Here is a 13,270-nt window from a genome sequence, read left to right as displayed (position 1 = left end):
AACTCCATCTGCTACTTCTCAGCCCATTGGCACATCTGGTCCAGATCCTATTGTAATCTGAGGTAACCCTCTTTGCTGTCCACTACACCTCCAATTTTGGTGTCATCTTCAAACTTACTAACTGTACCACTTATGCTCGCATCTAAATCATTTATGTAAATGACAAAAAGTAGAGGGCCCAGCACCGATCCTTGTGGCACTCCACTGGTCACAGGCCTCCAGTCTGAAAAACAACCCTCCACCGCTACCCTCTGTCTTCTATCTTTCAGCAAGTTCTGTATCCAAATGGCTCATTCTCCCTGTATTCCATGAGATCTAACCTTGCTAATCGGTCTCCCTTGGGGAACCTAGTCGAACGCCTTATTGAAGTCCATATAGATCACATCTACTGCTCTGTCCTTATCAATCTTCTTTGTTACTTCTTCAAAAAACACAATCAAGTTTGTGAGACATGATTTCCCACACACAAAGCCATGTTGATTATCCCAAATCAGTCCTTGCCCTTCGAAATACATGTACATCCTGTCCCTCAGGATTCCCTCCAATAACTTGCCCACCACCGAGGCCAGGCTCACCGGTTTAAAGTTCCCTGGCTTGTCTTTACCACCCTTCTTAAACTGTGGCACCACGTTAGCCAACCTCCAGTCTTCTGGCACCTCACCTGTGACTATCGATGATACAAATATCTCAGGAAGAGGCCCAGCAATCACTTCTCTAGCTTCCCACAGAATTCTCGGGTACATCTGATCAGGTCCTGGGGATTTATCCACCTTTAACCGTTTCAAGGCATCCAGCACTTCCTCCTCTGTAATCTGGACATTTTGCAAGATTTCACCATCTATTTCCCTACAGTCTATATCTTCAATATCCTTTTCCACAGTAAATACAGATGCAAAATATTCATTTAATATTCATAGCTAAATCATTTCTATTTACTACAAAACAAGGGCCCAGTACTGAACATTGTGAAACTCCACTGGACACAGGCTTCCAATCACAAAAGTACCCTATGACCATCCTCTGTGCTTTCAGTCACTCAGCCAATTCTGAATCCAAACTGAACTTTGACAAACTGAGCTTTGACAAAGGGTCAGTTAGACTCGAAACGTCAGCTCTTTTCTCTCCTTACAGATGCTGCCAGACCTGCTGAGATTTTCCAGCATTTTCTCTTTTGGTTTCAGATTCCAGCATCCGCAGTAATTTGCTTTTATCCAATTTGCCAAATTTCTTTGGATCTCATGGACTCTTAATTTCGCTATCAGTCTCCCAGAAGGCTCACCAGAAGTCCTGAAGTAAAAGTACATTACATTAAAAGCATTCCCCTCACCTACACACTTGGTTACCTCTTCTAAAAATACAATCATGTTTCCCCATAATGAAACTGTGCTGACTATTCTTGATTAAGTCATGCCTCTCCAAATGCAGACTAAATCTGTCCCTCAAAATCGCTTCCACTAGTTTCCCCCTACTGAAATTAAGTTTACTATCATGTGATTTTCCAATTTATCCTTTGCTCCTTTCCTGTATAATGGTACTATCAGCTGTCATTCAATTTTCCACTGACACAAAATATTCATTTAGATCTCTTCCTACATCCTCTGGTTTTATGCACAAATTTTACCTTTATTGGCCCTACTGTTTCCACAGTACTTTCATATTCCCTTCCAAGTCAAATATCATCCTGATTTTGAAACATGTCAACATTTCTTTGCTATTCTGGATTAGTGGTGCTGGAAGAGCACAGCAGTTCAGGCAGCATCCAAGGAGCTTCGAAATCGACATTTCGGGCAAAAGCCCTTCATCAGGAATTGGGATGTCAATCTGTGGTTATACACAACATTGGTGAGGCCAATTATGGAGTACTGTGTGCAGTTCTGCTATATGGAGGGTATTATTAAACTGGAGAGGGCATAGAAATGATTTCCAAGGATGTTACTGGGACTGGAGGGTTTGAGTTAGAGGGAGAGGCTGGGACTTTTTCCACTGGAGCGCAGGAAGTTAAGGGATGATCTTATAGAGGATTATAAAATCTGAGAGACATGGATAAGGTGAATGGCAAGGGCTTTCCCCAAGTGTAGGGAGTTCAAAACTAAAAGGCATAATTTTAAGATGAGTGGAGAAAGATTTCAAAGGGAGCTAAGGGGCATCATTTTCACAAAAGGGTGGTTCAATGAAGTATAAACTGCCAGAGCAAGTGGTGGATGCAGGTAAGGTTACAACATTTAAGTGGCATTTATGGGCCAAATGCAGGCAAATAGGACTCGTTTATTTGGGAAACTTGGTCAGCATGGATGAGTTGGACCGAAGAGTCTGTTTCCATGTTTTATAACTCTATGACGTTATAACCGTGCTAATCTATTACCCCAATCCTGTGAATACTGATTTTGTGCAATAGCTTCTCATGCAGCACATTGATTAATTTTTGAAAAGGCAAGCAGATTAGTTATATCGTCAAATAACCTGTTAACAAGTACCTTAGAGAAATAATGAATTATATTATCTCATATTTACCCTACAATTGAGTTGAAACAAAATTGAACATTAGAATTCAGCGTGTCCTCTCAAACGGATGTTAAAGATGCAGAAGCAATATTTTTAAATGAGTTGAGGAATTCTCTTTGCTCAATATTTAACATTTAATCATCACTGTCGCAGTACTTACACTTTCAGGATATGACTGATTAAGAAGCATTGTAAATATAAGAACCGTCTTTCAAGGAAGTACTCACCTCAACACTGTCTGCCACAAGCACCAATTCTACATACTTCATTTCTGAACCGAGAGACCTTTTCAGCTGAAAAATAACATTAAGATGTCTTCAAAAAATGGTTAACAATTGAATGTCACTGGATCTGGTATTCATAACATTTTACATAAGTTGCATGATCTGTTTACTGACCTCTGCCTTTTTTGAGTGCCTGCCTTGGTGTTGAGCAACCACTGACAGAATGGACCTAAGCACTCAATGGCATCATAAACCCACTTCAGTTTGGCACAAATATATGCATGGGCGTTTCCTAATTTCACTTCTGCTTGTTCTTGCTGTAATTTTTAGAATATCTCACCCTGGTCACCACCTATCTCGCATCCATATGCACATCCTGTGAACACATGGTTTCAGCTTTCATGTGTGCACTGGTGACACTCAGCTATAACTCATTATCTCCTCATAAGACAGTCCCTCTTTTGCCAAGATTAAGCCAGAGAACCTGGGATGCCTTCAACATGAATATTTGTATTTCCTTAGATAAATAAAATTGTGTACAATATGCCAGGTGTGGTCTATCTAGTGTACTGTATACTTTTACCGAAACCTCCCTACATTTATACTCCATTTTCATTAAAATAAAGGCCAACATTTCATTGCCTTCCCTTCCCTGCTCAGTAAAAATTCATCACAATAAGGAGGAAAGATTCGAGGAGAAGCATAAACAACCATGGCTAATCAAGGAAATTAAGAACAGTATTAAATTGAAAGAGAAAGCATATTAGAAAGAAGTCAGTGGTAACCCTGAAGTTTGAGATAAATTCAGAATCTAGCAAAGGAAGACTAAAAAGATAATAAAGAAGATAAACTAGAAAGGCAAAGTAATGAGCAATATAAAAATTGACAATAAGAGCTTCTTTAAATTTATAAAAAGGATGAGAACAGTAAAAGTGACCATAGGCTCCTTAGAAATAGAATCTGTGAAGATAGTTATGGAGAGAAGTTAAACAGCTACTTTGCATCAGTCTTCATGGTGAAGGATACCTCAAACATCCCATTAATACTAAAGAATATGGGGGAGGAACTAAGCCTCATCACCAGAAAAGTAGTATTAAAATAAAAACTCACGGGGCTAAAAGCAATTAAGTCCCCAGGCCCTGATGGCTTTGCATCCTAGAATACAAAAAAAAGTAGCTACAGACATAGCCGATGCATTGATTGTAATTTTCAAAATAATCATTACAGCATGGCCAAGATATTAAAATAAAACAAAGAATTGCACATGTTGAAGATCTGAAACAAAAACAAAATTTTCTGGCAAAATTCAGCAGGTTTCAAGTGCAGTAACTCTACATCAGAAGTATTAGCAGCTAGGAAAAACTGGAATTGATGCTGAATATGAAATTGGAGGGGGTGTGTGGAGGGGAGAGGTGAGCTCAGAGAGAGAGTGAGAGAGAGAGATAGAGAGAGATGAAAGGGATAGTTAAATAAGGATATTATTTAAAGAAGGCCAGGATATAAGAAACGTTGAATAAGTGGTAATAAGAACTAACTGTCGGAGACAATGGGTGAGCTGTGTTCCAGTCTGGTTCTGAGGAAGAGTCACTGGATCTGAAATGTTAACTCTGCCTTCTACCCACGGATGCTGTCATGCTTGCATTTCCCAGCAATTTCTGTTCTTGGTGCTATATTCAAGTCCGTTTTGAAATTATACAATGCTTTGACCTCAACTGCTTTCTGTGACAGCAAATTCCACCATTTCACAACTCTCTGGGTGAAGAAATGTCTCGTCATCACAATCCTTATTTTCCCCATCTCTTAGAATGAGCATACATCACAAAAAAGCTCGCATCCAAATTCTGCAGGAGTAGGAAAGGTAAATGGAATGTTAGCCTTAATTTCAACAGGAATGGAACATAAAGAGGGATGCCTTGCTAAAACTATACATGCCATGAATCAGACCGTAACTGGAACATTATGAGAAGTTTTTGGCCTCCTCTGTGAGGCACGATCCGTCGGCATTGAAGGTAGTCCAGAGAAGGTTTACTAGACTGGTCTGGGTATGGTTGAACTATCTCATGAGGAGAGGTTGACTATGTTGGGCTTGTATTTGTTGGAATTTAGAAGAATGAGAGGCAACCTTTGTGAAACATATAAGATTCAAAGGAATATGACAGGATAGGTGAGGAATGGCTATATCCCCTTTGGGATGAGTCGAGGATCACAGGACAGAATTGATCAATTAAGGCAGAGATGTAGAGGATTTTTTTTTTTCTCTTAGAAGGTGAATCTGTGGAATTCTTTGTGGTAGATGGCTGCAGATGTTGGGTTTTTAAGTATATTCAGTTTTTTTTTAATCAGTAAGGGAATCAAGGGTTGTAAAAAAGGTAGAAAAGTAGAGTTGAGGATTATCATATCAGCCATGATCTCATTGAATGGTGAAGCAGATGGTGAAGTGTTGACCACGAATGTTCGTAGATTAGTCAAACCTTTAATATTCAATTCCTGATGCTCCAACCGAAGATCCATCTGAGTTTGCTTCTAGCAGAAATAAAAAACGCCAAAGCCATACCATTCTTTTCTATGTAATCTGTATCCATATTTCTACTTATTTTTTCCACTGTTCAGAAGGATCAACCTCACAGCACATTAGTGGGAAATAATATTCCAACATTTTAATTTATTTTCAGTCATTCTTCTCAAAGGTAATTCAAATTTCATGTAAAATAGAAATCTTATTTTCCAATCCTTTCTTTTATCCTCCTTGCAATTATCCCCCGCTTCCATTATCAAATTAAATTTAAGCCTGTTGGGGAAACACAGTTCAAGACACCTCTCCCTCTAGATACATCTTAGAGATTTTTTGACCTATTTGTTTAGAATCGTTATTACACAACACCAGACTTGAACACAGACCACCTGGCCCAGAGGTAGGGACACTACCACTGCCAACAAATATCTCAATACCTGCTTCTCAATAGGAAGTGAATCCATGTCCCCAGGCCATTGGTCCATACTTCTTAATTACAAATGCAATGGCATGACCACTCTGCTACTATCACAACATAACAGCAGTAAGTGTTTTGAACAGATTCCTTTTGGGTACATTTAAACACTTTCCAGTGTTATTTTATAGCTCAATAGTTCCATCATGCATACTGTGCAAACGTTCAAGGAGGCTACAGGGAACCAAAGAAAGATACCCAGAGGTGGTGTGGGGTCACAAAGATGACATGATGGACATGAAATTTGCACATACAATGAATGGGGAATGAGAGCGAGAAGATGCAATAGCCTTTTGAACAAGTGTATCAATATCCCAGAGAACTGGGTAGACCTTCAATCAAACTAGCCCACTTCACAATTTACAAACTTCCAAATCTGCTTCAATCACACTTCAGAAAGTCACTAGCATTCCTCTCTGAACAGCTGGCATGTTTCTGAGCAGGTCAGTAGTCTCTTGGCCTTATGCGTAGTCCGTAAGACATAGATGATGGATCAGCAGACATTTTTGCTCTGAGGTTCATAATGGAAAAGTTTATAGATCATGGCTAAAGACCAGTGCAGTGTGTCAAACTGAATGGGCCAAATGCCTATTTTTAAGCTCAATTCTTCTGTGATTCCAGTTCATAAATGAATTCTTTGGTATGTCTACCAATAACTGCCAACATACAGATCTATCAACCTGCCAACCAAGTGCAATAACTATTTAAGTATAACACAAAACACAATACTTACCTGATGTGGGTGCTGAGTATATTCAGGGATTATATTCCTGCCTTGGCACCTAATATTCCTTGATTTGAGATACTCAGGTTTATATACCAGGTGGTACCCATATCCATCTTCCTCAAGATGCTCGATAATGTAACTTTGATTCATGAGAATAATTAAAGCACTAACAGCAATATAAGAAAAAAGAATGAAGGTTAGACATTACAAAATGACTCAAAGAATTTACTTCTGTCTAAGTGCTCTCAATAAGTTTAATTGGAAGCACAAATAGATCATTTGAAGCTTTCCCATACCATAAATGATCGCCAAGTAAAGAAGTGGCATGCCTAATAAACCTGACTTACATTAAATCCTATTTATAGCGAGACATTATCAGAAGACTATTTATTCAGCGAGCCAGATAATCTGGGAGTGTGTTTGAATCCCAGCATGGCAGATGATGGAATTTGAACTCAAATTTAAAAGTTTAGATTGAAGAGTTAAATGATGACAACTATTGTCGCTTATCAGAAAAACCCATCTGATTCACTAATATCCTTCAGGAAAGGAAATTTTCTATCCTTATCCAGTGTGGCCAACACGTGACTCTAAACCCACATCAATGTGAGAACTGCCCTCTGAAATGGGTGAACAAATCATTCACGTGTGTTAACCACGACAAAGGGGGAAAAGAAATGAAAACTGATGGACCATGATGGTAAACTAGGCATCAGAAGCAAGAACAGCAAATACAGCTCTACTGTCACTGCACAGACCTCCTTACTAATATAAGATCATTAGGTGGAAGAGCAGAATTAGGCCATTTGGCCCACGAAGTCTGCTCTGCCATTCAATCATGGGGATCCCTGAACTGGGACTCCTAAGACCCTTTATGCTTCAGGTTTCAAAACTCTTTCTCCCATTTAGAAAACAGTCCGCACCTCTACTTTCCAAACCAAATGTAAAACCTCACACTTTGCCACATTGTATTCCATATGCCACTTCTTTGCTCATTTTCCCAGCATGTCCAAGTCCTCTGCAAACTCCCCGCTTCCTCACCTTCTTTCTGTCCCTTCACCTACTTTTGCATCATCTGCAAACTCAGCACCAATGTCCATTGTCCTCTGTTTGTTAATGTATAACAATGTATAATGTATATGTATATATAATTGTGATCCCACCCTAATCCTGCATAATTCCACTAGTCAATGACTACCAGCCTGAGAAAGACCCCTTTATCCTTACTCTCTGCCACTCAGATAATCCTCTATCCATGCCAATACCTTGCCCTGAATACCACATGATCTTATATTATTTATCAGCCTCCTGTATGGCACCTTGTCACAAGCCTTCTGGAACTCCATGGGTGGCACTGTGGCTCAGTGGTTAGCACTGCGGCCTCACAGCACTAGGGACACGGATTCAATTCCATTCTTGGGCAACAGTCTGTGTCGAAGTTGGTGTGTGTGTGCGCACGCTTCCTTCCTCTGGGTGCTCCGGTTTCCTCCGATAATCCAAAAATGTGCAGGTTAGGTGGATTGACAATGCTAAATTGTCCATAGTGTTCAGGGATATGTAGGTTAGTTGGATTAGCCATGGGATATGCAGGGTTATAGGGATGAAGTAGAGGTGCTGGTCTGAGTGGTATGCTCTTCAGAGGGTCGCTGTGGATTCGATAGACTGAATTGCCTGTTTCCACAATGATAGGATCATATGAAATCATATCAACTGGTTCTCCTTTATCTAACGCCTTGATTACCTCCTCAAATAACTCCAACAGACTTGTCAGGCAAGACCTCACCTTGATGAAGCCGTGCTGACTCAGCCCCAACTTACCATGCACTTTTATATAATTTCATTCTTGAAGCAATCTTATTGCTCACAATGGATGCTAAAAACTTAACAAAACCAAGGTCAAACCAACTGGTCTATGGATATAGGCTTGCTCGCTGAGCTGGAAGGTTCATTTTCAGACATTTCGCCACCATACGAGGTAACATCTTCAGTGATCCTCCGTATGAAGCACTGGTGGTATATCTCGCTTTCTATTTATGTGCTTGGGTATCCTTGGGTTGGTGATGTCATTTCCTGAGTTGACATCATTTCCTGCTCTTTTTCTCAGGGGTTGGTGAATGGGATCCAAGTCAATGTATTTGTTGATAAGAGTTCCGGTTGGAATGCCATGCTTCTAGGAATTCTCATGCATGTCTCTGTTTGGATTGTCCTAGGAGGGATGTGTTGTCCCAGTCGAAGTGGCTCCCTTCCTCATCCGTATGTAAAGATACTAGTGAGAGTGGGCCATGTCGTTTTGTGGCTAGTTGATGTTCATGTATCCTGGTGGCTAGTTTTCTGCCTGTTTGTCCAATGTAGTGTTTGTTACAGTTCTTGCAAGGTATTTTGTAAATGACATTACTTTTGCTTGTTGTCTGTATAGGGTCTTTCAAGTTGATTAGCTGCTGTTTAGTATGTTGGTGGGTTTGTGGGCTACCCTGATGCCAAGGGGTCTGAGTAGTCTGGCGGTCATTTCCGAGATGTCTTTTATGTAGGGGAGAGTGGCTAGGGCTTCTGGACGTGTTTTATCTGCTTGTTTGGGTTTGTTACTAAGAAATCGGTGGACTGTGTTCGATATCAATATCAACCTGGCCAAAGAAACACTGATACACTATTAGAAAAACCAAAGACACATAGACCAAACACCACCAACTTCATTAGCAAGGACAATAACATCAAGTTAGCGGACCTATGCCTTACCACCCTCTTCACCTTCAACAACAAAACCTACAGACAAACCAATGGAACACCCATCGGATCTCTGATATCAGGGTTCTTAGCAGAGGCAGTAATGCAGAGACACAAACAAACAGCTCTGCCAACCACCCAATCCAAACTTTGGGTCCACTATGTGGACGATACCTCTGTCATCACGAAATGAAACAAATAAGGGGAAACGTTCAAGACCATCAATAATACCCTTACTGGCATAAATTTCACTAAAGAGGAGGAAAACAACAACAAACTGCCATTCCTAGATGTCGCAGTAGAGTGAACAGCCAATGGGGAACTTCAAACCAGTGTCTACAGGAAAACAACACATACGGACCAAATATTGAACTACAGAAGCAATCATTCCAGCATCCACAAACAAAACTGCACGAGAACATTATTTCAATGAGCCACCACACACTGTAGCACAAAGGAACTAGGAAGAGCAGAGGAAAATCACCTATACAAAAAGAACAGGTACTCAATGAACACAGTCCGCCAATTTCTCAGTAACAAACCCAACAGGCAGACAAAACACATCCAGAAACCCTAGACACTCTCCCCTACATAAAAGACATCTCAGAAATGACTGCCAGACTACTCAGACCCCTTGGCATCATGGTAGCCCACAAGCCCACCAACTTACTAAAACAGCAGCTAATGAACTTGAAAGACCCTATGCAGATAAGCAAAACTAATGTCATTTACAAAATACCTTACAAGACTGTAACAAACACTACATTGGACGAACAGAAGAAAACTAGCCACCAGGATACATGAACACCAATTAGCCACAAAAAGTCATGACCCACTCTCACTAGTATCCTTACATATGGATGAGGCATGACACCACTTCGACTTGGACAACACATCTATCCTAGGACAAGCCAAACAGGGACATGCACAAGAATTCCTCAAAGCATGGCAATCTAACCAGAACTCTATCAACAAACACATTGATTTGGATTCGATCTACCACCCTCTGAGAAAAAGAACACAAAATGACATAATCGGAGGAAATGACGTCAACACAGGAAAATAACATCACCAACACAAGGAAACCCAAACACATAAATAGAAAGAAGGCTACACCACCAGTGCTTCAGCCGGAGGCTCACTGAAGATGTTACCTAGTATGGTGACGGAACATCTGAGAACGAACCTTCCAGCTCAGTGAGCAAACCTACATCCAGAACCTCAACCTGAGCTACAAATCTTCTCAAAATTCACTAACTGGCCTATATTTTCCTATCTTCTGCTTCCCTTTCTTCTTAAACAGGGGTGTAACATTAGCCATTTTTCAGTCTTCTGGGACCCTCTCTGACACCATTGATTCCTGAAAGATCACCACCCATGCCTCTACAGTCTCCTCAGCTGTCTCCTTCAGAACACTGAGGTATAGTCCATCTTGTTTGGGTGATTTATCTGATGTGATACAAATACATGAATGGCGCTTTCTCATCATGGAACAAATGTTTACCCACATCCTCCAAACACAGTTAGATATTAATTTAAGCCAGCAAAAGTGAGACTTGTTAGAATTAGTCAGTGCTAGATATGTTTCTGGAGTAGCAACGGTTAATAACCTTGACATAAGGGGGCTTGACTCATAGATACAGTCCCCTGCAAAAACAAAATGCAAATAGTTCAAAGTGGAAGTCTAAGCAAAAACTAGTCAATTAGGATAGGAATCTTCCCAACTGACCCACAGGCTAATGAGTTTTTGAAACCCATCCAGAACACAAACAATCCGATTCCTCGCCAACATCTCCAAGGGTCAGCATAAAGCCATGATATGTACTACTTATGTTAGCTAGTTATTAGCTATGATCAGTACAAACTTGTTGCAACCAGACATGCATCAGGTGCCACATGAACAATTGTGAAAATGGGTAGGTGAAAGGATGCCCTTATGCCACATTAGGAGTACACCATTAGCCAACAGGGTACTAGGTTGATGATAAAGTATAGAATTACATAGGAGCAGTCTTGCACATTCCCAAACATGGTGATGAGTATGTCTATCCTTTGAGGAATGTTCACAACATTGGCATTATGAGGGTACACAAATATCATTAAGTAACCGACCAACTCATGTAATCATTAGGAATGGAATTGATTTATCTCAGGGGGAGATTATTGGGGCTGTCCAGAAGAAATAACTAGACAAGAACTTATGAAATGTGATTTTGTTATGTATGAAAATTACCTGTTATCTATTTCACTTGTCACTCTTTTAAAATCATTCTGTTATTTAATATGCCCTTTATGGACTGGCTTACTATCGACCATGGCCAGAAAATAGTGCATAGGGCAGATACAATGTCTCCTGGAGGGTCACAATATGGACATTAGCAATTTGACTTCAGATCTTGCTAAAAAATGAAGACATTAACCCAACGGTGATGATAAACTCGGTGATTAAGAAAAATCTTATGATCCAACGTATGGACCAAGAAGTATAATGGTATGTTGTTACCGAATTATCACCACTTCATCACCTGACAACATACTGAACACAAGTTGAAAAGGAAGCTCAGGAAATAATTCACCAACGGAATGAAAACATGAAAGAAATTGAGATTCACATAAATAATGCTGATATAGCACTGCAAAGCCAAAGCTTTTGGAATATAATATGGAACTAGGGACTTATTATACAAATACACCCATGGATTCGGATTTTATCTCATATACGAGCAATACTGTTGTTTGTTATGTTAATTATACAGTTTATACTCATCCATCTAACTAAGAGACAATTTAAGCAGAAGGATAGGAGGACAGTAATAGAAGGGCAAATGTAGTTCCCACATTTTAATAAAATGCACTGAGTAATTTTTGACTGCCTTGAGCATGACCAAGAGTCAACAAGGAGACTGAAGAAGGCGAAGAGGGGTAGGAGAGTGTAAAATATGAGAAATAAGAAGCAGGATACTGGAAAACACGACACACAGGAGAGAAACCTCGAAAAGCAGGAGAGTATAAGGCTATGAGAGAAATACATCCATATGAGGAAGCAGTTGATGTACTTCACCAGCATACACATAAGTGGGAAGAGTGAGCAGTTACTGACAGCAACAGAGAACAGTCTATTTTCCTCAGCTACACTGGCGCCATTCCCCACCTTTTCCTCTGCTACATCAATGACTGTATCTGCATCACCTCGTGCTCCCACAAGGAGGTTGAACAGTTCATCAACTTCACAAACACCTTCTACCCAGACCTTAAGTTCACTTGGACCATCTTGGACACCTCCCTCCCCTTCCTGGACCTCTCTGTCTCCATTTCTGGTGACTGACACAACATGGACATCTAATTAAAACACACCAACTCACACAGCTACCCAAACTACACCTCCACCCTCCCTCGTTCATTTAAAAATGACTATTGTTTGACTATGTTATGACTATTTGGCAAAGCATAGTGTGATTAAAGGCAGGAGAAAGTGAGGACTGCAGATGCTGGAGACCACAGTTGAAAAGTGTGGTGCTGGAAAAGCGCAGCAGGCCAGGCAGCATCAGAGGAGCAGGAGAATCGACGTTTCGGGCATAAGCCCTTCTTCAGGAATGAGGCTGGTGTGCCAAGCAGGCTGAGATAAAAGGTGGGGGGCGGGAGTTTGGGGGATGCGATAGGTGGAAGGAGGTGAGGGTGAGGGTGATAGGCCGGAGAGGGGATGGGGGCGGAGAGGTCAGGAAGAAGATTGCAGGTCAAGAGGGCGGTGCCTGAATCCGGGGATTGGGACTGAGATAAGGTGGGAGGAGGGGAAATGAGGAAGCTGGAGAAATTTACATTCACCCCGTGTGGTTGGAGGGTTCCTAGGTGGAAGATGAGGCGCTCTTCTTCCAGGAGTTACTCCCACTCCGCCAAGGACATGCAGGTCCTTGGCCTCCTCCATCGCCACACCCTGGCCACATGACGCCTGGAGGAAGAGCGCCTCATCTCACACCAAGGAACCCTCCAATCACACGGGATGAATGTAGATTTCTCCAGCTTCCTCATTTCCCCTCCCCCCACCTTATCTCAGTCCCAACCCCTGGATTCAGCACCGCCCTCTTGACCTGCAATCTTCTTCCCGACCTCTC

General features: G+C 41.1%; 1 protein-coding gene across 1 annotated transcript in view; it reads right to left on the bottom strand.

Moving 5' to 3' along the window:
• The window catches only part of LOC122549379 (zinc metalloproteinase-disintegrin-like batroxstatin-2), a 177,154-nt gene that overhangs the window by 151,496 nt on the left and 12,388 nt on the right, over window positions 1–13,270 (bottom strand). The window contains exons 2-4 of the mRNA XM_043689436.1: window positions 6,447–6,606; window positions 3,837–3,881; window positions 2,730–2,795 (exon numbers count right to left, since the gene is read on the bottom strand). Coding sequence (XP_043545371.1) covers window positions 2,730–2,795; window positions 3,837–3,881; window positions 6,447–6,590 — 255 coding nt within the window. The 5' untranslated portion in view covers window positions 6,591–6,606. The remainder of the gene's footprint in view (window positions 1–2,729; window positions 2,796–3,836; window positions 3,882–6,446; window positions 6,607–13,270) is intronic.

Source organism: Chiloscyllium plagiosum, chromosome 1, assembly GCF_004010195.1.
Source record: "Chiloscyllium plagiosum isolate BGI_BamShark_2017 chromosome 1, ASM401019v2, whole genome shotgun sequence".
NCBI lineage: Eukaryota > Metazoa > Chordata > Chondrichthyes > Orectolobiformes > Hemiscylliidae > Chiloscyllium > Chiloscyllium plagiosum.
The sequence above is the reverse complement of the archived record's forward strand: the minus strand, read 5'-3'. Positions and strand labels throughout refer to the sequence as shown.